General features: G+C 37.7%; 1 protein-coding gene across 1 annotated transcript in view; it reads left to right on the top strand.

The window, feature by feature from the left end:
- MSH4 (mutS homolog 4) overlaps nt 1-25,958 on the top strand; it is a gene marked incomplete at its 5' end in the record, with an annotated part of 68,025 nt that overhangs the window by 9,119 nt on the left and 32,948 nt on the right. Inside the window, 5 exons of the mRNA XM_083360241.1 lie at nt 7,949-8,112; nt 9,430-9,540; nt 11,170-11,285; nt 13,978-14,151; nt 23,171-23,343. Coding sequence (XP_083216367.1) covers nt 7,949-8,112; nt 9,430-9,540; nt 11,170-11,285; nt 13,978-14,151; nt 23,171-23,343 — 738 coding nt within the window. The remainder of the gene's footprint in view (nt 1-7,948; nt 8,113-9,429; nt 9,541-11,169; nt 11,286-13,977; nt 14,152-23,170; nt 23,344-25,958) is intronic.

Below are 25,958 nucleotides of genomic sequence, written 5' to 3' on the forward strand. Positions count from 1 at the left end.
ATTTTAAGAGACATACCATCTTAAGTACTGGTCAAGTAATTTATTCGCTCTATCTGACTATGTTTTCTCGGTCAGACGATCCAAAGATGACATTAATTTGAATGTCTGATAGTGGTTTAGGGGGAAAAAAAGTGTTGTCACTCTCAGCCAATGAAAAGTCCGTGCAAAGAATAAACACAGTCAGTTTGCTGTGTTTTGCTCAGTGACAGGCAGGGCAGGATGAAACATAGTCCTCAACGTCTGTTCTTGCTCTCAGCCACTAAAAGCCTCTTGAGAAACGTAAAGCAAGGCTTTTAATTCTCCCATGTATAGTAATTCTATTGTGGTGGCATGGTTGCAATATTCCTTCTATTATAGGAAGGGAAACATATGAATTTATTTATTTATTTATTTATTTATTTATTTATTTATTTATTTATTTATTTATTTATTTATTTATTTATTTATTTATTTATGGGACTTATATGCTGCCCTATCTCCCGAAGGACTCAGGGCGGCTAAACAACAATAAAAGACAATAATACAAATGTTAAAAAAAATTAAACTAAAGCCCCAATGATAAAATATTAAAAACATTTTTAAAAATCCCTATTGTCAGTCCAGGTCAGCCTGATGGAAAAGAAATGTTTTAAGGCCGCGACGAAAGGACCGGAGGTCTGGGGCCATCCGGAGCTCAAGGGGAAGTTGATTCCACAGGGCAGGCGCTCCCACAGAGAAGGCCTTCCCCCTGGGGGTCGCCAGCCGACATTGTCTGGCCGACGGCACCCTGAGGAGGCCCTCTCTGTGTGAGTGCACTGGGTGATGGGAATTGCTGTTGTGATGCAGCTATCTGTCATTTCTAGACAAAGGGGGTGAATCAGTCAGTGGGGCTCACTACAAGTTATCCATCTGAGCCCTGGTGTGTTAACTCTTTGTGGTAGTCAGATCAGGAAACAGGCATCCCGAGGATTGTAGGAATGCTTCTTTAGTGTTAGGTATAATAAAAGGATGTTGAATACCTGTCAGTATTTCTTTCAGTCCCCTGTTTGTAGCAAATAAAACTATCTAGGATTTTTTTTGTTTTCTTCCTCTTCACAGCTCCTTTCACAGGACTGAGTTCTGTTCAATATTTCCTAAACTGCGCCTGTATGTCTCATTCAAGGTTATCTCTGTGCTCCTCTGTAATACGATACCATAGTAGAAAATTATGCTGAAGGCAGTATTATTAACAAGACAGTCAGCATTCCTCTGAAAGCTCTTGTAACCATTCATTTCTGCCTCAGATCCTAACAAGGATCTTCGTTCTCATGGGAAAGAGAAATTGGTTAATAAATCAAGATCTATGAAATGTAAATGGAGTAATTCCAGTTTGTATTTTGGATCAAACTCTTTTTGAGGACCGCAAAAGAGAAATGTAAAACACAAAACAGGTTCCAAACTTTTATATTACAATCCTATTCAAAATCTTAACCTGACCACCAACTGACCTAAGCAAAGCTACAAAGTTTTGCAATAAATTGCAATAAATTGCAAGATGCCCGAGATCAATACTGTACAGTGCAGGATTGTGCTTTGGCAATGGCCCAGTCTTGGGAACGTATCTCAGAAATGTCAGGATTCATGGGTGAAGAGGTCCTTTGTGAGGATCAAATAACAACTGCAGAGAACATATACTGTACATCAGTGGGCATAGCCTTACCTGCTTGAATAAAATGGTTTCTGAATGTTATACTCTATTGTCATCAATCATGGTATGAGCAACTGAGGTCACTATCTTGTATATCTGGAGAACTCTTAAGAAATACAGTCCTGACATTGGATACACTTCCATGGAAATTGTTCTCATTCAGATCATTACTGCCATTTGATACTGCTTTAAAAATCATAAATAAAGGAAACAGTAGAATGACTTTGGATAGAAAACCATATTCGGTCATTAAATGTTATTCAAGTTTGCCCTGAAAGTCTGATTTTTTAAAAAAAAAAACACCAAAACACCATACCTGTTACAATGGCAACCACAGATAGGTAATTCTTTAAACTTAACTTGTAGAAAACAACGCAAGGCAAGATACCACAAGAATAAGAATAAGCTGATTGGTCCTCTCAATTCTGAGCATGCCAGAAAACAGGACTTTCTAAAGATAGTCACTATTTTTGCAGAGTAAGAAACATAGAAGTTGTTGTTGTTTTGAGTAACCCTGTGCAACTCCATTCCCATGATCCCTACTTGCAAACAACAAGGATAAAGCTGCTGGGTTCCTGATAACTGATCCATATGGTTTGTACAAAGTTGTGATGTATCCGAGACCCAGAGCTTTTTTTCTCATAGAATGCTTAGAACGGAGGTCCGGCACCTTTTTTGGATGGAACCTTTTAGGGTAGGCAAGGCGGGTTGTATGACATGTGTGAGTTCCGGCACCTTTTTCTTTTACAAAGAAAGCACTGCCAAGACCGCACAACATTCCTATGCAGTGTGGATGCTCTGACTAGCAAACCACACAAGCAGAAGAAAAGGAAGGAGAACTGTACACCATTGCCATGCCTGCATAGAAGGGAACCCACTACTGTTGCTGTTTTTAATTTATCAAGATCTGGCTTGGCTTACTGACATGATGTTTTATTTACTATTATTGTACTCGGTGCACGCTGAGTCTCAAGTTTTCATTTAAAAAAATTTTGAAAACCAATTGGATTTGGTTTACTGCTGAACTCTGAATTGTTTATGATTGCATTCTGTATATTTGTTCACCACTCTGTGGTGTCAGACTACACAGTATGATGATGTCATTTTGCTTTCTTTGCCAAGAGCCCATTTCAGTCTATATAAAGTGTGCTATTGAAGATTCCAGCTTAAACTGAATGTGCTTGTTAAGAAATTGAAATATCAGTGTTCCCATAAAGTTGAGAACAATCTGGTGCCCCTCAAATATGCTGAACTATAATTCATTGAGTGAGAAAGGCTGTTATATAACCTATTAGGGGCTGTAATAATTGGTCCAAACTGTTCTTGTTATACTAGGATTGAAGAATTTCGTTCTCTATTTTTCCCAGAAGTTTCTTGTTATACTAGAATTGAAGAATTTAGTTCTCTATTTTTTCCAGAAGTTTCCTTTATTTTAGGAGGCATTGAAGTGTGGTCCAGTCAGTTGTCAAATTACTATTTGAAATAACCACTTGACATAAGCTTGCCAGTTCAAATGGAGAAAAATACAGAGAAAGGCTTCCAAACTGACTGTGCTAAATAAAGCAGCCTTCCTTAACTTTTGCCCTCCAGATGTGTGAACTGTAATTCCCACTATGTTTAGCCAACATAGCAATGTCAGTAGCATGGAGAAGGATGGTGTTAAGACAAGCAATCATTAAATAATAACCCATGGAATTTACAAATTCCCGTTTAAAAATAAAATGTTAAAAGGAAAAAAACCCCTCGTTTCCTGTTATTTTGGACAATGAAGGAAGCACATATTCATCATCTTGAAGATAATTTACAAAAGCCTAGTTATGTTAATAGTTTGCATGGCATTTGATTTTGATAATGTTGTATTTCTCTTCTTTTATGTAGTTGTTTATCCAGACAGCAGAGGGCAGTATAAAATTGCATTAGAATTTTAAAATTATTTTTATTGAAAGCTAGAAATCTGATGTTAGTTATGGTATAAAATAACTATAATTGGTAGCACCTGCAGGAGAGGAGAAGAAATTGAAATAAACTATCTTATACTGGGATTCCAGCCAGTTTTTCTTCTGAACTAAAATGTAAGAAACTTCTTGGATACATAATCCTGAAAATATTAGGTGATTATTTTTTTTAAATGCTTATGCTATTCCAGATATAATTTGTACATATTCGATGTTCAGATTCCACAAATACCTGTATAGAATCATGGATATGAAAGGTATTATTTAGATTAAGTCCAATTTCTGCTCACTACAGAAATACAACTTAAAATATTTCATATTGATTATAGTCTAACCTCGTTTAATACTTATGCCAGCCAGCCCATTTAATCTTGCAAATAAGCATACCATGAGTACTTTTACAAACACTTTGTTGACATATATATTATCATATATTATTTCCAAAACTTTCCCCAAATCTATCAAGGAAGATATAATCCATTAAGGAAGACAAAATAAGGAATGACATTAGTGTGAAAAGATGGTTATAGAGTGATCTTTTTATGATATTTATTCAAATGTCAGCATGACCATCTTAAATTATCCTACCCTAAGCTTGATTCTTTAGGATCTTGATGCAGAGCTATAAGCCAGGGGATAGTTAGAGATGAAATGATGTCAAAAGTCCAGATGGCTTATTGCAGGGATCCCCAACCTCCAGTCCATAGACCAGTACCGGGCCACGACATGCCAGCAACTGGGCCGCACAAACAAGCAAAGCCCCATCTGCAAGATGCAGGCAGCACACAAAACCACGCACCCTCCGGGCCGCAGAAAACTGGTACCTGGTGCCCAAAACGTTGGGGACCTTTGGCTTATTGGACATACCTTAAAACATATAACTGAATTTTAAATGGTTGGTTTTTATTTATTATAAGATTTTATATTGTATTTTAATTATATAACTAAGCCGCCTATAGTCACCTCAGTGAGATGGGTGGCAGAGAAGTTTAATAATTCAATTTTTTTTTTAAAAAAACATATCTATTGTGTAGATATTTTAATTATATAACTAAGCCGACTATAATCGCCTCAGTGAGATGGGTGGCAGAGAAGTTTAATAATTCAATTTTTTTTTAAAAAAATCATATCTATTGTGTAGTGGAAGAAGGCTTGCTAAAGGCTTACTTTGTAGCATCTATGTATCCTCAAATAGTCATTTATTAGATTTCTTCTGAATGATAAAACCGTTGTTGAGGTCTGCCTTGAAAACCAGTTCTAGAACCTTCAAAGGTTTGCTGTGCAAAATGCATTAAATAAGTGAATAAATTTCTACAGTAGTTAATATCTGACATTTTCCCAAGAGCTGTCACTTGCATATCTCTTTGTACATTGACACAACAGAGAAAAGCAGGTTGTAGAGATAAAACAACACAACAGTCAGGAAAACTGAACACAAAGGAGCAATTGAAGCTAGAGATAGCTCTAGTAGGTGGAGTTATAATTTCTGGACTGCAAAAATATATAAAAAATAAGGCTAGTTAGGAATACTAGTAATGATCATTGTATACTATAGAGTGGATAAGAGCATCCTTCTGAATATTAGTTATCAAGAAAGACTAATAAAAGGCTTTTTCCCACGTGTATATATTTGGCTACTTATACTTATTTTCCAAGGGACGCAGTGGCTCAGTGGGTTAGGATGCTGAGCTTGTCGATCAGAAGGTCGGCAGTTTGGCGGGTCGAATCCCGAGTGCCACGTAACAGAGTGAGCGCCTGTAACTCGTCCCAGCTTCTGCCAACCTAACAGTTCGAAAGCACGTAAAAAATGCAAGTAGAAAAATAGGGACCACTACGGTGGGAAGGTAACAGCGTTCTGTGCGCCTTTGGCGTCTAGTCATGCCGGCCACATGACCACGGAGACGTCCTCGGACAAGCGTTGGCTCTTCGGCTTTGAAACGGAGATGAGCACCAGCCCCTAGAGTTGGAAACGACTAGCACGCATGTGCGGGGGAACCTTTACTTTTTACTTATTTTCCATGAATTTCTCTGACCTAAATTATTTTACAGTGTGTGTAATATCTTTATTTCAATTTAAAAACTAATCCATTTTTGGTTTTCTGGGGAGGTGTGTGTGTGTGTGCGTGTGTGGTGTGTGTGTGTGTGTGTGTGTGTGTGTGTGTTTTCAGTAACTTTGTTTCACTAACTTCCAAAATAACTAGTGTAATGCCTGAGTGGATACTTTCCCCTGAGAACTCTGGTGATAGTTTTATCTATTTTTAGATATTTGGGGAGATTGTAATTATATGAATTGGAATGGGAGATCTTTAGAACATGCATCTGGTAGCAAGATGTTCCCATTTCCATCTTTACCATTTCCAAAATTACCTCAGAATCCTTTCAGTAACCACATTTCAGCAACACAATCTATAGGCACGAAGGGATAGGATTGAGACGGAAGTAGTCTACTTTCTTTTTACTTAAAAAAACTTTTTTAAAAGAAGCACACTACAGAAAAGAAGTCGCTTTGCCATTTAATAGCAGCTATCAGATATTTGTGAGGCTGCAAATGGTGGGCTGAGGCATACGGTTTGCCCACCCCATGTGTAATGAAATGTGTCGGGTTGCTGCTCCATTTGCCAACCTCTTTGCAAAGTACACCAATAGGCAACGGGTTTCAGTAAATGAGCGGGATGCTATATTTTTTTTCTCTGATTCTGGGATGGGAACATTTCCCATGAAGATAATATTTAATTAGCCAAGAGTGCAGAACAATCCAGTTTGCTTCCATTTAGTCCCTCGCTTTTAAGCACAGCTAAGTAATTACATGTATTATGTGCAAAATGAATAGGTGTGAACATATTTTACTAACATTAATTTTCATGTTAGAGACAGTCTGAGTTATAAAACAATTATAATTACACAAAAGGAAGTTTCTGAAACCTGTGATATTTTATTTTTAAGCAAATGGAAATGTTTATATTTAAATCCCATTTGAAGGAAAAGAAATATCAAAAAAATACCTCAAAAAACCCCTTTGTCCTAATGATTGTAGCAACAAAAACACAATTAAATTGCAAGACCCAAACACTGACCTAGCAAACACTATGAAAGGAATTGACAAGAAGTTAATAGCTCAGTATAAAGAACAATGTTTAAAGAGCACTGGAAAAATAAATGAAGATGTGCGTTAGTTGAAAAACATACTTTAATCCTGCATAGTAATTCAGAAAGCAACAGCATGAAGAATATAATTTTGGGGGTATATTTGTTTTTCATAAAGTCATAACAGCCTGATGAAACAATGAGAAGATATAAGCATGTTCCAGACATAAAGACTGCATTCTTCCACAAGAGGAAAAAGACCCTCAAAGTATAAATTTAAACTTGAAGTATTAAATGTAAATTGAGTCCGGAAGCACTAAATTTAATAATATAATCTATCAAGGGAAAATAGAATTCACATTCAGTTGTTTCCTAGTCATTTATTTGTTCAATTTCTGAAAATGTAGTTGATTTTTTAAAAATCAAGTTGCAATTTGGTATGTTGGTTTTTATGTGTTTGCATAGTGGTACATTTTGACTAGAAGGGATGCGGTGGCTCAGTGGGATAGGATGCTGAGCTTGTTGATCAGAAGGTCGGCAGTTTAGCAGGTTGAATTCCGAGTGCCGCGTAACAGAGTGAGCGCTTGTTACTCGTCCCAGCTTCTGCCAACCTAGCAGTTCGAAAGCACGTAAAAAATGCAAGTAGAAAAATAGGGACCACTACGGTGGGAAGGTAACAGCATTCCATGCGCCTTTCGCGTCTAGTCATGCCGGCCACATGACCACGGAGACATCCTCAGACAAGCGCTGGCTCTTCGGCTTTGAAATGGAGATGAGCACCAGTCCCTAGAGTTGGAAACGACTAGCATGCATGTGCAGGGGAACCTTTACCTTTACCTTTACCTTACATATTGACTAGTATGCCAAAATGGTTAAGAGCTATAGTGTTTTCAGGACAATTACTTTAAATACCACTGACAATCACCATCTGCTACTCACTATAAATGCCACCCATTTTTGTATGAGGGGTGCTTGGTGCTCTCCGAACTTGGTTGTTTTCTTGCAGACATTTCATTATCCAAAGTAGGCAACCTCATCGGTGCTGGGTGGTGCTAGATGATGCTGTACTGATGACATTGCCTGGTTTGGGTAATGAAACGTCAGCAAGAAAACAACCAAGCTCAAAGAGCACCAAGGATCCCTCATTTCAACCCTGAGCTACAAATATTTATTGCTTTTTGTAAGACTTTTTCAGAGCAAGTCTTGGCAGACTAAATCCTTATTCTAAATGCATCTTTCACAGTTACATCATCTTCAGCAGTCTCAACTCACAGTATTGCCTCTGTTATCGTGGCCGTAATCGAAGGGAGAGGGTTTGCTAGAGGTGAAGTGGGAATGGCAAGTATTGACCTAAAAAACCCAGAAGTAGTTCTATCCCAGTTTGCTGATAATACAACATATACCAAGGTAAAATCTGAATACTGTAATCTTCTTTGTGATATAAACGCACTGAATCAGCAGAATCATGCACGGCGATAGTTCTGGCCAATTGCTTTAGCCTTCTAAATTTTTTTTTTCTGATTACTTTTTATTGACCTTGGAATTGAATGTGGTTGATTGCAAAATCATTGCCGTATGTGCCAAATCCAAATGAACATATTGTTATATTTATAGCTAATGGTTTATAAGTAGCAATAACAATAAAGGATAGCCATAGAAGATACTGGTTCAACAGCACCTGCTCATCCAACAAGTTCTGGTAGAAAGGGCTCCCTCTGTATTTTTTTTGTTCAGGAAAGGCCATTTACAGAGACCACAAAATTAGTCTCTCTCACTTGCTGCTCCCTTTCTATATACAGTAACCGCTTCTTCCCAGTTATCCGAATAGCCCCTACAACTATTTAGGAAGACCATTATAACATGGTCCTGCCATCCGGCCTTGAAAGCCTGAATGCTGGGAACTTAATGACTGGCAATGAAAGATTTATTTTAGTTAAAGAACAGGCATGTTAATATAATTCATGTGTATTGGTTAAGATATCAATTAAATGGTTTTTTTAAATTGCATTGTTTTAATAGGACTTAGGAGGTGGGATGTATGTTGCTATTGGCATAGTGTATGGACAAATAAAGAAAGAGAACATTTGGGGTTCCGGGCACTATGGAAACTTCTCACGGCAGAGCCAAGAATGCATGAAACCAGAGCCCATTGAGTATTGAAGGAGGACATTGTAGATGGCTGGCAGCAGCAGCCTCTGGAAAGACCAGAAAGACAGTAGTAAGAGCATTCTGGCATGGAGGGTTGAAATCTCCCACTGCTTGAAATCTACAGTCCAGAGCAAGAGACGTTTTTCATACAACTGATGGCTGGGACCAGACCTTTTCTTGCTGCTTGTCTCAGTAATAAATGAAACTTATGGAAGACATATTTACCGCAGGGCAGCCTAAAAGAGAATGCTGAAACATTGATCTGGGGTTGTGGGCAATGAAAGCACAACAATCACATTTTATGAACAGTTTTGGTAGAAATCTAGTTTTCATCACATGGAAAAGTTTGCCGTTGCTTTCTTCCAATATAATTGTTCCTAGCTTAGCCTCCAGTCCTAGAATTTCTGGTGATCTGTTATCCAGAAACCCTGCTTAGCATTTGGTTATTTGGCCAAGATGCAGAAATGTATTTATTTTACTGGCATTATTTAAGTAAATGCAATACATGTTTGTTTTTAAGAAGCTCTGTATTCTGAACACTGTTCAAACAGACCTTTTTTTTAACTTTTTTTCTAGGTTATCACCAAACTCAGAATTTTAACACCCTTAGAAATAATAATGTCAAACACTGCCTGTGATTCAGGAAATGCAACAAAACTGTACACTTTGATAGCAGAAAATTTCAAGGTATGTTTTAAAATCCTTATTAGTTTATTTTTAAACATTATACTATAGTTATTTCCTAATTTTATAGAGCATTTGGTTATATCCAGAACTGGAGGCAATCCTGCTAGAAGATAGAAGTAAAGCAAGGATAAAATTCACTGTCATTTACTCTTTTATCACATGATATGAAAAGATACAAATAAACGTATCTCAAGGGTAGCAGTTCTGCATTAGTTTGGATACATCTGATCTTGCATGTAGTCTTCTGTGATTGAAGTCCTTTCTCTAATTTAGAAAGAGAAGCTGACAATCTTATAGCCTCTGAAGTACCTTTCAAGGGCCATAATATAATATTGACTCTCTGTGAACAAAAATAAGATTATAATCAAATGGCTAGATGTAATAAAGATGAAGTTCCTTTTTCTCTTGGTCATTTATCTATGATATGCCAGATCAATGCTTTTATTTGGGATTATATCCTAGATAATAAATGTTTTACAAGCATACTGACCTTGTACTGAAGAACAAGACATTTTAATTTCATAGGTCACCTTCCTTTCATATCAAAGAGTGCTCTATTTTTTGGCAATGACAAAATCAGTGTCTCTCCTCTCTCTGTTATTTCTTCAGAATTTCCCTATTCTTTCCAATCTGCATGATGCATATCTTAAGTCTTTATCTAACTAGCAATTCAACATCTTCCCCCATTAATGATCCCACCCATTCTGATCCAGGTATTTCTCGACTCACAACTGTAACTGTAAGTTGTGACAGTTGTTAAGCAGGTCACCACATGACCATGCCCAATTTTACAACCTTTTTTCCCAGTAACTGTTAAATGAATCACTGTGTTCATTAACGCTGTGATTGTGAGGGGAATGCAGCAATTACTAAGGAATCCATTGTCTGCAATGGGTGTTTTTATGCTGGAAACTAGAACAGTGGTTTCTGGCAAAAAAAAATTGTCCCAATTCATGGTCATGATTGCAGGATGCTGCAAATGGCCATAAATGTAGACCAGTTGTCAAAGTCCGAAATATTATTACATGGTTGCAGGGCGGGAGATGAAGTGACCATCAGGACTTTGAAACCTGGTCATGAGTAGTCCTGGCAAGTTCTACTGTATCTTCAAACAGTCACTAAGCAACTGGTCGTAAGTCAGGAACTGTCTGTACAGATATAAAAAGCCTCAGATATGGAAGTCATGGGTCAGGGCAGTGTCAAGAATGTGGGTCCTGCAAAGAGCTTTAGCATCAGAAATATCATGATTCTTTTTGGAATTGTAAGCAAGAGTAGCATTGAAGTAGAAAGTAAGATGTGGAATTGTTCTTGTCTTTTCCTATGCCCAGGCAAGATAATCTTGTGCTCTGCCTCAACTTAACAGTGTCCGTACAATAATAATTTCTCTTAAAAAGAAATTTAATTGTACATGCCTGCTAGAACTATCACATGCATGCTAGAACTGCACAAATGTGTATATTCACTAGAAATCAGCAAAGGTAATATGTACATCTGAATCAGTTCGATAGCAAATTCCTAATTTGCCTGTTGTCAGTATTTGAACCTAAATAACTTAGTGTTTATTACTTTTAAATATTGGCAATACACTAGAACTGTTTTTTTGTAGTCATGCCTTTGCTTCCTTTTCAGAATGTGACTTTTACCACAGTCCAGAGAAAATATTTTAATGAAACCAAAGGTTTGGAATACATTGAACAACTATGTACATCAGAATTCAGCACTGTTTTAATGGAAGTTCAGTCCAAGTATGTATGTCCTAAAAATAATTCATTCACTTTAGTATGCTGTATCGTTAATTGTTTTTCAGTCAGTAACCTGGGAACGCTAGCTGTAAGTCTTCTTTGCGTTCGGTCTGACTCAATAAGTATTTTGAAATATAACATCCCAGGTATTAATTTTGACCCAAGTTGTGTTTTATACTGAAATGATTCCAAGGGACATGAATAAAAGTTACAGTAGTTGCCTTTCTTGGGTCCATGAAAAAACATGGGATGTGACATGCATACATACACACATACATACATACATACATACATACAGTGAACATGGTGGGTAATCAACAAATGAAAGCTTCTATATTTCCTAGGTTAGTTTGGATCCAGCCTGTTATTTTGTAATTATTTTCCTAGTAGATGATTCATTTACGAATTATTCTCTTTGCCTTTTGCTGTTACCATGACTGCATCTTAGATCATTGTCAGGTGCAAGAAATTAGGAGTCAGGGTTGTTCAAATGAGTACAAGTTCATTCCATGCTATTCCTAAGCAAGAATCTGAATTACTAGCAGTCAAGGAAGATTGGGGTTAGATAAGAATCAGTGGAGTTCAAAAGGGGCTGGTCTTGGATCTCTTGTGGGTCAAAAAGGATTCCAAACTTGACCTCCTTCCTCGGGTTCGGCCTGGTCATCTACATCAATTCTGCAAAAGGATTATAATTAGCTTAATAAACCCTTATTCTGAATAACTCTGTAGGATTTATAAGTATCAGTTTCAATGTTAAACTAACTTCAGTGGGACTATATTTGACTTTAAACCTCAGGTATACTGAACTTCCAAGTGAATATATTTAGGATCTCTGGTTAGATAGTTCTTAAATAACTGCAGTAACATTTTAAAAAAACTATTAATTTCCGCATAGTTTTCCTTAATGGTTGTATTCATGATAAAAACCCAGAAAATTAATTTTCAGTCTGCTACCTCATTTTGAGGGTTTAACATGTCTTGTCTGGATTTTTCCCCCCTACCCCAGTAGAGGCAATATTACTTCTCTCAAATGAAAAGCCATAATATAAAACAGGGATTCTAAAACTATGGGTGAGTCTAGAGAGGGCGATCACAAAGCCATAATTCGTCTACAAGGGGAGCAATGGGATGCATGGGTTACAGGGCCATAAAGATGGAAGAAAAGGTGTAGCAGAGCTGGATCCAAAACCAGAAAGGCTTAGAAGTAGGGTCAGGGCATCTGTGAAGGTATCAGGACTTGTGGCTGGTTTTTGCAGAAGAGAGATCTGGAGTTACTGGACATCTGACCGGCTTATGGCTTCTACTTTTCCTTTGAGAGCCAATTTGGATCTGTTGTCCTCTTCCACCTCAATCATTAAAGTTTGCTGATATGTAATAAATAAATGTCAAACTATATTTTTGCTAAGTGAACTTCAGTGATGTGTATGCTTGTTCTGATTCAAGTGTAGCAATTGATTAGGAATGTGGCTGGGTAGAAACAAAACTGGAAATTACCTATTTTAATTTCCTATTGCTCTTCGTAACAGCCAGTGCTCTTGCCTAGCCTTTTTGAAATAATAGCATCAATGTTTTTGAGAGCACTCTGCTTTGATATTGTTATGTTATGGTTTTATTCTATGCCAGCCATAGTTACATTCTATGAAATGGGTGATCATATAAATAGATAAATTTATAAATAAAATTAATTTTCCAACAAGGATAAACTTAGCAGTTTGACAAAAAGACTATTTACCTAATATCTATTAGTTTTTATTTGCCTCTGTGGAGTGTTGAGCTAATTAGGAAGATTCTGGACTATATCCACAATTTTCTGCCTTAAAAGTATTTATTTCAATTTTATCTCCTCTTTTAGACATTTAGAGTATGATTTAGGATTCCTGACCATAAATTGCACCAAATAAGAGTAAATTGCTATGCCTACTCAGTTAAATTCATGAGTGGATATGGATTTGAATTGATCTTTTCACATCTAAGTGCAAACAATCTAGAAAAATTTGCAGTTCATAGAAGATTTAATGTATGCATAAATTTTCCAAATTAGGAAAACAAATCCATTTGGAAACATTCCAAATTGTTTCCACCTCTCTTTACTGAAAGCCTGATACTATTTATTTTATTTATTATATTTGTGGTGACAGATGCTTCTTTGAAAATTATCTGGTTGTCCACAACAAAATTGTAAGATTGTTGTAGAATGGAGAAACATTGCAGCTTTCTTTGCTAAATAGAAATTATTTATTAGGTCTTTTGTCATATTTGTTTTTGAAGATCAAAATCAAGATTCCAGTCAGAATTTCTGGGAAGTTCTCTGTTAATCAAGTAGTAACCTTGGGGAAAACTCAGCCTGGGTGGGTGAAAATTGTTAACAACCATGGAGGTTTATATGCAGCTTCCTTTCTTTCAGATTTTATGTGTTTACTGTCTTTTAAAATGGAGAACAGTTTTATTTTCCAGAAGTCAATAGCACTTTTTGAGTTAATCTGGTTGTGAAGAAAAAGTTGTAGAAAGAGTATAATTATTTTAAGCTCCTGAAGAAAAGCCAAAATATGCATCTAATAAATGGATAAAACAAAGTATTCAAGCGACATTTTCAGTGTTACTCCCAGTAAAATCAGTGATCCTAAATCTTAAAAACTACACAAATATTATGCGTTATTTAAATTGTATTTTTGTTCATTTGATTACCATTTCTTAGGTATTACTGTCTCGCAGCTGTTGCTGCCTTGCTGAAATACGTTGAATTCATCCAAAATTCAGTTTATGCGCCTAAGTCACTTAAGATTCGTTTCCATGGAAGTGAGCAAACAGCAATGATTGACTCAACATCAGCCCTAAATCTTGAATTAATTACTAACAATAGAGAGCCTAGGTAAGATATTTTATTTCAAATTCTAAACTATGGAAAAGATATGATAGTTATATTTACAATCACAATACAATGTTGGATACAAATCTGTGCTTTAAAAATAATATTTTTCAAGTGAACATACATTTTCAGTCATTAAAATGTTTGAAGGAAAATGATAGAACATTAAAAAAAGGTAAAGGTTTCCCTGTCAGTCATGTCTCACTCTGGGGAGTGATGTTCATCTCCATTTCTTGACCAAGGGAGCCAACATTGTCCGAAGACAGTTTCCATGATTGTGTGACCAGTGTGGCTATTGGAACGCTGTTACTTTCCCACTGAAGTGGTACTTATTAATCTACTTGAATTTGCGTGTTTTAAAACTGCTAAATGGGGCAGGAGCTGGGGCAAGTAACAGGAGCTTACCCCATTCCATGGAGCTCAGGTCTAAAATACTGTATAAGCATTAATTTCTTAGGGAAATCTTGTAGCATGTGTCTGTGTATAAGGTCTCCAACTATTTTCCTCAACACCGAAGATCAAAAGGTAGAGCTCTAAGCAGAAACATCTTTGAATCCAAAGAATGAAAACATACATGTATTCACAAACGATGCTTAAAAATCAGTTAAAGTAGGTAACCAGATTTTCATCATGGATCGTGTGATTGACATACACAGATGAGCAGAAGGCTAAATCCTTAGGAGTTGGATAGGCATTTCAGTAGTGGCAAAAACTTGGTTTGTCATTGTGTATTCCTAGAGCTGAGTGAAAGTGACAGGCCCAAGATCATCTATTGACTTAGGTGGGACTAGAACCCAGGCTCAGACTAAAGTGGAATTGGTTTGTCATTGCACCTTTCTAGGGCTAAGAGAGAATGACTGGTCCAAGATCATACAGCTGGCTTTGTGCCTAAGGCAATACTAGAAGTCATGCTCTCTTGGTATCCTGCTCCCACACACACACACACACACACACACAGAGAGAGAGAGAGAGAGAGAGAGAGAGAGAGAGACAGACAGACAGACAGACAGACAGACAGACAGACAGACAGACAGACAGACAGACACACAAATCCAATATGGCAAATAAAAAACATACAAGAGAACAACAAGAGCCATAAAAACAAAGTCCCACTGGAGGGAATTGTCCCACATACAGTCTAGCTGATGCATTTTACACCAAGCTTCACCTTCTGAATTATCTCCATTAGCAGCCCCAAGTAGATCTTACTGGAGTAATCCAACTGAGTGGTGATCAGGGCATCCTAATCTACACCTGGTGCACTACTTTGCCAACTGAGTTATTGCTGAAATCAGACTGATTCAGAGGCCATTCGGCTAGCTCAGTAGCTACATCTGCAATCTTTCTGAGTTTTCTCCGCGGTATCTAGCAGGCTGCCATGTAGTTAGAACCTCCCTCATTTATACAATATTACACAATGGATTTCTGGTCATGGCAAAATGCTGCTTGTTAACACAGTTTTGTTTTTACTGATACTTAAATGCCTATCCAATCCCCAGTGAGATAGCCTTCTATTCATCTGTTTGTGTGAATCACATGACAATCGTAAAAAAAAAGATTGCCTACCTGTAATTAATTCTTTAAGCATAATGTGTGAATTCATTAATGCCTAAATGTTTTCCTGCTTTGGGCTCACAGATGCCATGCTTCAACTTAAGACTACCCTCTTGATCTCAGGAAACTAAGGAAAATAGTAGGAGCTCTGCTTACATATATATATTTCCTTTAAGAAGCTCTTGATACTCTAGAATGCTGCATCTCTGTTACTGCACCAATGAAGAATGCATTTGATTGGATTCATAAATGACCACCTGAGTCACATTTATATAACCAATCAATTGTTTAGGGATTTTTTAAAAAATACAACATTAAAGGTTTTAAAAGCAATTAGTTTTTATTATTGTCTTTATTTTTTATTTTAATTCCATTTATATCCCGCCCTTCTCCAAAGACTCAGGGCGGCTTACAAGCTTAGCAGTAGCCTTCATTCTAGGTATATGCCTGCTTATTAGGGCTTTCACACACACCCCAGCGGCATTATATCCGGCTTGGCCTGATAGCTCTGATAGCTCTAATTGGGGTCCCAGTTTGTTTTGTTTTGATTATTGTTTTTCAATACTGTTTCATTTTGTTGCCTATCTTACTCTGTACACCGCCCCGAGTCCCTCGGGAGAAGGGCGGTTTATAAAAACAAATAAATAAATAAATAAATAAATAAATAAATTATTACAAAGTCAGCTTAATTGCCCCCAACAATCTGGGTCCTCATTTTACCTACCTCGGAAGGATGGAAGGCTGAGTCAACCTTGAGCCTGGTGGGATGCGAACCTGCACTAATTGCAGGCAGCTGGTGTTACTTAAGGAGGCATTAGCCCACTACTCCACCAATTGTTTAGTTTTAGTGATACCTGTAAAAGAATGGACATTGGTATAATAGAGTTGGGTAATGTCTTTCCTTACTCTGTCCCTGCATTTGGTTTATTTTATTCCGCAAATAGCCTGCACTGGATATTGCCTGGGGTGTTTATGAAGATTTTAGGAACTGTTGTCTTACTCATAAAACTTTATAGGTTCTGAACCATCAGGATCAACCATTTGTGATTAGAATTAGACTTCCTAGTGGGTAACGATGATCAACAACTGGCCAGAGACAGTTTTATTCTGGTATCATTGCTATTTGTTTGTTTGTTTGTTTTCAAGAAGGTGGTTATAGCTATCTAAAATTAAACATTTAAGTAACTATTTAAACTGTTTAGCTGCTTTAATTATTCATCTGAGTACAATGCAGGACACCCAGCTTTTAGTGAATGTGGAAGGAATTGTGCAGTCAGCTCAATCAGTCATTTATTGAGTTGGATTTTCTGCATCTTCAGCCTCCTCGTTACCTGAAAATGAGAAGAAACTGTCTCAGTTGAGCCCATTGAAAGCCTGTAAATAATCAAGGGTAGAGAGTTTCTTACTAGCAAATGGATCTATAAAAGTGACTTTCTTCCTCCAATATTAAGCAACAATTCAACATGCAACCAGTATCTTGGTACCAATAAAGGAGAATATTTGTAGCTCAGGTTGAAATGAGAGGTCCTTGGTGCTCTCTGAGCTTGGTTGTTTCCTTGCAGATGTATCATTACCCAAACTAGATAGTCACTAGCACTGATATTACCTATTTTGGTAATGAAACATCTTCAAGAAAAGCAGCAGGCTCAGAGAGCACCAAAGACTCTTCTTGGGTCAGAAGAATTGGAGGATTGTATATATCTCCCACTCTCACAATACTATACCACCAGCTGAATAAATATGCCAATAAATTGGTCTATATTTAAACTAGCCAAAGTAACGTTCTTAATTTAATGGTAAAATTGTTCCTTTTTTAACAATGTAAGCAATGGCTTTGATCTTTCAGGAATTATTTGCCATTAAGGACCCGTAAGATGCAATACAATCTTCTATGAACTGCTTTGCAAAAATAGTTGACAGGGCTATTTCTGCTAAGGATGGAATGATCTCTATGTTGTTAAATGCTACATTTATAGGCTTCCAGATATAAACTGTTGTCCAGAGAAATCTTGCTTCTTTACAGTCTGAAAGTTTTGGGTAGTCCTGAGTTTTTTGTTTGGAACAAGTATTGTGGTATGTTGAAAGTACCACTTTACAAAACCTTGGTAAGACCACACTTCAAATACTGCATCCAGTTCTGATTACCACAATTAAAAAAGATCTTGAGACTCTGGAAAGAGTGCAGAGAAGAGCAACAAAAATGATTAGGGGGCTGGAGGCTAAAATGTACAAAGAAGGGTAACAGGAATTGGGTATGTCTAGTCTAATGAAAAGGGACGCGGTGGCTCAGTGGGTTGGGCTGCTGAGCTTGTCGATCAGATGGTTGGCAGTTTGGCGGGTCGAATCCCGAGTGCTGTGTAACAGAGTGAGCGCCTGTTACTCGTCCCAGCTTCTGCCAACCTAGCAAATCTAGAAGACTTCTTGTGTTTAGCCAAACAAATTCCTTTTAAAACCCAGCCTTTGTTTATACACACACACACACACACGAGACGCGGTGGCTCAGTGTGTTAGGACGCTGAGCTTGTCGATCAGATGGTCGGCAGTTTGATGGGTCGAATCCCGAGTGCTGCATAACAGAGTGAGTGCCTGTTATTCATCCCAGCTTCTGCCAACCTAGCAGTTCGAAAGCACATAAAAATGCAAGTAGAAAAATAGGGACCACTATGGTGGGAAGGTAACAGCATTCCGTGCGCCTTTGGCGTCTAGTCATGCCGGCCACATGACCACGGAGACGTCCTCGGACAAGCGCTGGCTCTTCGGCTTTGAAACAGAGATGAGCACCGTCCCCTAGAGTCAGAAACGACTAGCATGCATGTGCGGGGGAACCTTTACCTTTACCTTTTTGTCTAATGAAAAGGAAGACTGGAGGGATATGATAGCACTGTTTCAATATTTGAGGGCTCCTAGAAAGATAAAACGATCAAACTATTTTCCAAAGCACCAAAAGGCAAGACACAAAACAATGGTTGGAAACTAATCAAGGAGAGAAACAACCTAGAACTAAGGGCAAATTTCCTAATGGTGGGAGCAATTATCTAATAATAATAATAAAGTTGGAAGGGACCTTGGAGGTCATCTAGTCCAGCTCCCTGCTCAGGCAGAAAACCCTATACCATTTCAGACAAATGGCTGTCCAGTCTCTTCTTAAAAACTTCCAGTGGTGGAGCATTCACAGCTTCTGGAGTTGTTCCACTGGTTAATTGTTCTAACTGTCAGGAAGTTTCTCCTTAGTTCTAGGTTGCTTCTCTCCTTGACTAGTTTCCATCCGTTGCTTCTTGTCCTGCTTTCAGGTGCTTTGGAGAATAGCTTGAGTCCCTCCTCTTTGTGGCAGACCCTGAGATATTGGAACACTGCTATCATGTCACCCCTCACCCTTCTCTTCATTAAACTAGACATACCCAATTCCAGCAACCGTTCCTTATATGTTAGAATAGCTTGCCTTCAGAAGTTGTGGGTGCTCCATCACTGAAGGCTTTCAAAAAAAAGACTGGATAACCATTTGTCAGAAATGATATAGGGTCTCCTGCTTGAGCAGGGGTTGGATTAGAAGATCTCCCAGGTCCTTTCCAACTCTGTTATTCTATGTTCTAAACCAGTCAGAAATGCTCAAATTTACAAACAAGACACAGATCACTTGGATAATCCTTCCAGGGAAAGGGTTTTGATTACCGGTACTTGCTATGTCTAGGAAGTAGAGAATGTTTTTGCCCTTCTTAAATTCAGTTTTCACTCCTCCATGGCGACTCTTGTATTTGTACCAAGCTGCCCCGTATAATTTTTAAAATACTACTTAGTTATGTCCAGGAGTTGCTATTGGTCCAGATCCAGGGAACTGAGTCTTTTATCAAATTTTTGGTTTGACTATGAATGCATTTAAGCTAGGGCCAGGTTTTAGAAAATACAGAATTCCCAGTTCAAAACATGAGTTTTGAAGAAAAAAACACGAAGTAAATAGAGACGCAGAAAGGTAATTGGCAGACATTCTTCTAGATTACCGAGGAAGAGAACTCTACTGATTTCTGATGATTTCTTCCCTTCCCTTTTTCCACAAAGCCCCCGTTGAGTTTCACCACCTCATTATTCCTGAGATGTAGGTTAAATGTCTTCATACTCTGTTCAGCAATGCGCCAAAGACCATATGCCATTTTGGGGTCTTTTCCCTGATGCTGTAGCAAATTGATCCCTGATGCTTTTGCTGGAGCCTTCTAAATTCTTTTTACAACTTTAAGATGGTAAAACAGTCGTAGATAATCTGATACTAACAGAATTTCTACAGGCCAGGTTGGATGGGTGAGCTTTAGTCCTGGCATCCTGTTCACAAATTTGGATTCTTCCGTTGTGATTTCCCTTTGTGAATCTATTATGACAAAGATTCATCATAATCCAAGCGTACAAAAAAGGGGGACGTGAAAGCACCCAACTAATTTCTAACATGTAGATTGGATAATACAGGGGAGGAAAATTGACTTACTCTTCATCGTATTATAGAAAATACATTACTCCATGAAGTTTTGTTTATGTTGCCTTTATTGACTTAAAGTTTATTGACCAGATCCCCTTTAGGAGAATTTCAACTGCTGTGGCCCCTCAGAGAAGCCTTAATGTTGACAAAGTGATGACTGTATGATTGTATTAAATAAAAAGGCTTACCACTCCTGGATCTCCATTTTCTTCATGCAGTTTGCACAAAGTGCTTATCTTGTTCTTGCCATAGGCACAATTTTAAATGTTGTATTAATGTCAATATATTGCTGACATAAATTCTTGTGAAGGCAGTCCTTATTTTCCTTGACAGAGCATACATGTTTTGTGTAGTTTCAGTTCTTAATAAGATCTCTATGAATAAATATTTAACATTTTGTCTTACGTGTTCTAATCACAGCATTCATTTGACAGACCGAATAAATTATTTCCCTTTCACCAAGAAACAACATTTTTTTCTAAAGGAGGTGTTTGATCTGTTTAGTCAGACATTAACAGACAAAATATATACATGGATCATTAGTGCATATTTTTTGCGTTAATTTATTCACTCAATTTGGCTGCCACCAGCCTCAAACCTGCTTTAATGTATTGCATAATTACTTTCTGAAATTCTATCTTCCTGTATGCAAAGTTCCTTATAAGCCACTTGCATAAGCTTTTGCTGCCCCACCAATAGATTGCTGTTGTACTGGATGTGGTGTAATATAAAACACAATTTGCTGCAGGCCCAATACTTTGTTTCTCTAAAGCAGCTTTTTCCAACCTTAGGAACTTGAAGATGCGTGGACTTCAACTCCCAGAATTCCCCAGCCAGCTATGCTGGCTGGGGAATTCTGGGAGTTGAAATCCACGCATCTTCAAGTTCCTAAGGTTGGAAAACGCTGCTCTAAAGCACAAACTTCTTTCTCTCCTAAACTGGCCTCTCTGGGGACTAGAAGGGAAGATGTTGGTAGATATTTCAACGTTAAATTAGCACTGCTTTTCCTAGCTAGATGTGAAATAAAAAGACAAGATATATATTTTCCAATTATTTAACATAATTAGATTTACTTTAGAGTAAACACATAGAATTTTACTATTTGTATGTTTCAGCAATGCAGTTCTTCTCTTTTACTTATAACGAAGTCCTATTTATTAATGCTTCTTCCCCATGTTATTTAAAAGTTCAATTTCTAGAATTTTCTACACTTGTTTATGTTGTGAACAATTTATCTGTGAAACTGATAGAATATTTTTCCCCCTAGTACTAATATAACTCTTTTTGCTGGAGTTGGCTACAAGTAAAATGCAGCCTAGGTTAAAAAAAAGAATACAGGTAGTTCTCGACTTACAGTACAACAATTTATTCAGTGACCATTCAAAGTTACAACAGCACTGAAAAAAGTGACTTATGAACATTTTTCACACTTATCACTATTGCATCTTCATGGTCACATGATCAAAATTCAGACACTGGCAACTGACTCATGATGGTTACAGTGTCCCAGGGCCATGTGATCACCTTTTGCAACCTTCTCACAAGCAAAGTCAATGGGGGAAGCCAGACTCATTTAACAACTGAGTTACTAACTTTACAACTCCAGTGGTTTACTCCACACATGTGGCAAGAAAGGTCATAAAATGAGGCAAAACTCACTGAACGAATGTCTCACTCAGCAACAGAAATTTTGGACTCAATTGTGCTCATAAGTCAGTGATTACCTTTACTCAACATAGGCAAGAGACAAGGGGACAGCACTGCCAAAGTTGTTCAAATACAAATGTAAGGCTATAACAAAATGTGGTTACAATGTTATTGTCAAGGCTGCTAACATTGAATGTTATTGCTTGACAAGAGATGAAGAAGTAGCCATTTCATATGTTAAACTTGTGTATTGCTTTAAGAGATTCAGTTTAAAGTTGGGAGGGGGGAAGAGGAGGATTGTACCTTCAAGGCCATCCCTAACTAAAGAAGATAAGACCTTGGCGGGTTTTCTAATGGAAGGGAAACTGATTCTTTAAATTAAGTGGAGAATATGATTAATGACAAAATTAGAAAGGTGGAGAATTGTGTTTTAATATATTGTGCAAGGGGGCAGAGATTTCAGATTCCAGCTTCCTTTGAGCAAGCATTTGCCAGTGTATTAGGCTAATAAAGGACTTTTAAGGTAAACAATGCCTCAGAGTCACTTGAAAAGCCCATAGTCGGAAACTTGACAGTTTGCTGGTAGGAAGACTGAATCAAATGAGCTACAGTATGATCAAGGGCCAGAGGAGGATCTGCTACTACAATTCTGCCATTTTTGTGTTTCAGCTTTTTGTATCTGGATATTGCATGTATAGCATAGTCTTCTTCATCTAAGGGGGACTTCTTAGCCAGAGCTATAACATCAGATCTAAAAACAAAGAGATGCAAATGAAAGCAGGAAGCAATAACAAAACATTAAATTTTACATCAGGGAAAAATAACATATTTTTTAAAAAATATAATTGAAATGATTAGATAATTGATAATATTTTACAAATTCACCATAACTAATGAATAAATAACGGATGGGCATACTATAAAAAGATCTAGTGTTAAAGCAATTTAGGTCAAGGGTCCCCAACTTTTTGGGACCAGTTACGTGGAGAGAGGTTTTTCCACAGACCGGAAGGGGCGTGGTTTTGTGTGCTGCTTGCACCTGCGGATGGGGCTTTCTTTGTTTGTGCGGACCTGTTGCTGGCATGCCACGGCCCAGTACTGGTCCGGGGACTGGGGACCCCTGATTTAGGTGATATGATTTTTTAAATAACCAATAAAACAGAACATAGTGTTGACTTTATGCAACCTTGGTAGGGGATATTCCATACTGTGTTCTCTGCCCTTGGAAAGGCTTTGTGATTTGTGCACATAGAGTGTTGCCAGTTTTGAAAACCAAACGATTAGTATATAAATGTGCACTTACATTTGCATTAAATGTATTTAATGAGATTATTTTTCAAATTTGCCTTGTTTTCAAAGGAAAGGCCATACTCTTTTTGGTATTCTAAATTATACTAAGACACCCGGGGGAAGTCGAAGACTTAGGTCTAATGTCCTGGAACCTCTGATTGATGCTGATAGTATCAACACAAGATTGGATTCTGTTCAAGAGCTCCTTCAGGATGAGGAATGCTTTTTTGGTCTTCAGTCAGGTACACAAATTCTGCTTTGTAAAAGGAATAAAATAGTTTATAGTTAGATTGGTGCAGTGTACAGGTAGTCCTTGACTTATAACATTTCATTTAGTGACTGTTCGAAGTTACAACAGCAGTGCAAAAAGTGACTTATGACAGTTTTTCACACTTCTGACTGTTGCAGCATTCCCCCTAGTTACATGAACAAAATTCAAGCACTTGGCAACTGACTCTTATTTTTGACAGTTGCAATGTCCCAAGGTCATATTGATCACCCTTTATGACCTTCTGATATGTGAAGACAATGGGGAAACAAGATTCACGTTAACAACTGTGTTACTAATTTAGCAACTGTGGCAAGAAAGTAAAATGGGACAAAATTCACTTAACTTACTTAAATGGCAGATATTTTGGTCTCAGTTGTGGTCGTACATTGAGGACTACTTGTATTGTATTTTAATTTTCAATTCTTCTGAATGTATTAGTTCATATCATTAAGTTAGTATTGTAAATGTTACCCAAATATAATAAGTTAGCAAGTTTTATTATAGGACAGGCATTTTAAAAATTACTTTACCTGTGCTTAATTTATAGTTTAGGAACAGCCAAACAAAAGGCTCAGTATAAAAGGATAAAATTATGAAAAAAATCCAGAGACAATAAATGAAAAGGAGGTATCGGAGAATCTCAGAAAGGATTTTACAACCTTCTTGGACAATTGATTACATAAAAGAAAAGCAGTTACTGATTACACAGGAGCAATGAAAATTCCTTGCCATTTTCAATTGCCATTGGGTATATAACAAACATTTTAATAGCACATATGAATAGATTCAACTTCTCTTTCTGAGCACAAACAAGTGCAGGAATTTAATCTATCTGACTAATTGTCATCGTAATTGCTAGTACCCCAGTTCATGTCCAAGTAAAATGTCTCCAATTGAAAGCATGAAATATATTTCTAAAAATTTAGACCGAGGAACAAGGGAGTGATTGCACTGTAGAAAAATATGGGAAATACTAGCTCTATCAGTTTGAATACCTAAATCCCAAATTCTCTGCTTCAGTTCAGCCAGAGTTTAATCAAAGCCAGGAGCAGAGAGTGATGACAAATAAGGGCTGCGATACACCAAATCATTGTTAATCTGTCTCCTTAGGGTATATCTAAACCTATCTGGTGATGTGAGATTCACTCAAAGACTTCCATTAGCCAGAATTTATGTCAGCCAAATTGGACCATTATGTGCATGATCAAAAGGAATTATTTATATCTGTAAAAACTGTGTGTGGGGGGGAAATAGCACAGTGACCCACATACAGAATTTAATTTTAATTTTTCTGATAAAATTAAATCTTTACCCAGGCTTTTGCAGTTAGTCTATTGAGAAAATAATTTTTGAACCTCAGAAGGTGAAACCGGAGGTCATTCAGAGAGAGATTCATCAACAAACTGGACATGGGCTTTGTTGCCTTGAGACATAGTAAATTACCAAGAAAGTATGCAGTCCAAGTCTGTTGAGATTTGTTATTATTTTCAGAGTTAACTCTGGCTGGAAGTTGAGAAACAAGACTTCAAAAGAAGAGAATAATTTGTATTGATCACAGCACACTGGATCCTTTAGTTTTTTCGAATTTGGGGGTTTTATTTTCCTTTAAAAACTTCTCATAGCCTTTTTAAAGGATGTTTCATGTTAGGGCATTTTATAAACTAGAATATAAAATGAATTTAAAGCATTTTTATAAGCTAGAATTACATGTTGAGTCAAGATTTGGATCAATTGTTAAATTGATGTGAAGAAGATTGCTGAGTAGCCTGACTATGCTTCTGGACAAGGTTGATGATTCTTTGATAAGTAGAGATTACTTCATGGGGTTGACTGACTGCACATGAATTGTTCCAGGAGAGTAGCTAATGGGGCAGCAAAAAATAGAAAAAAATCCCATAGACAGTCTACTAATCCAAATTTGTCTATTTCCTGTCCGAGAAGATGAATCATTGAATGGTCTTGAGTAGCTTGGTTCAATTAAATCAAAGGCAAAGACATCCATTATTTGTATGTATTATCAGGAATAAATTGGTTTGATCAACTTTTAAAGAATAAGCTGTAGTTATAGTTGTTTTTTTTTGTTAGTTAACTTCTGCAGTATGTTATATTTGTATATAAATTGTGTATCAATATACAATTATATTTTCAAAATATAACTGGAAACATAATGCTGGAGAAAAAGCAGTGGCGTAGCGTGGGGGGTGCAGGGGGGGCCGGCCGCACCGGGCGCAACATCTGGGGGGGCGCGCTCGCACTGAGCTGCTCAGGGAGCCCCAAGGGCTGCACAGAGTCGGCTTGGCTCCGCTCTCGAGCTGCTCTTTCTTGCAAAGCGAAACGAGTCCGGCAGGTGAGATGGGCGGCCACATAAACTGAATAAAATAAATAGAAGCGCCCAACTCTCCGCCCAGGCTCAGGCCAACCGCAAGCGCCCCACAGGCGCCCCGGCAGGCTTGGCCGAGCGAAGACGGACCCGCCGGCCGGCTGGCCTAGCTTCGTGCGCATGCGTGGCTTTATTTAGCGGGGCTCACGTGCGAGCTTGAATGCAGCGGCTCTTGCAGGTCGGAGCCCCGCCCAGCCGCCCTCGAG

This window comes from Vipera ursinii, assembly GCF_947247035.1.
Source record: "Vipera ursinii genome assembly, chromosome: 3".
NCBI lineage: Eukaryota > Metazoa > Chordata > Lepidosauria > Squamata > Viperidae > Vipera > Vipera ursinii.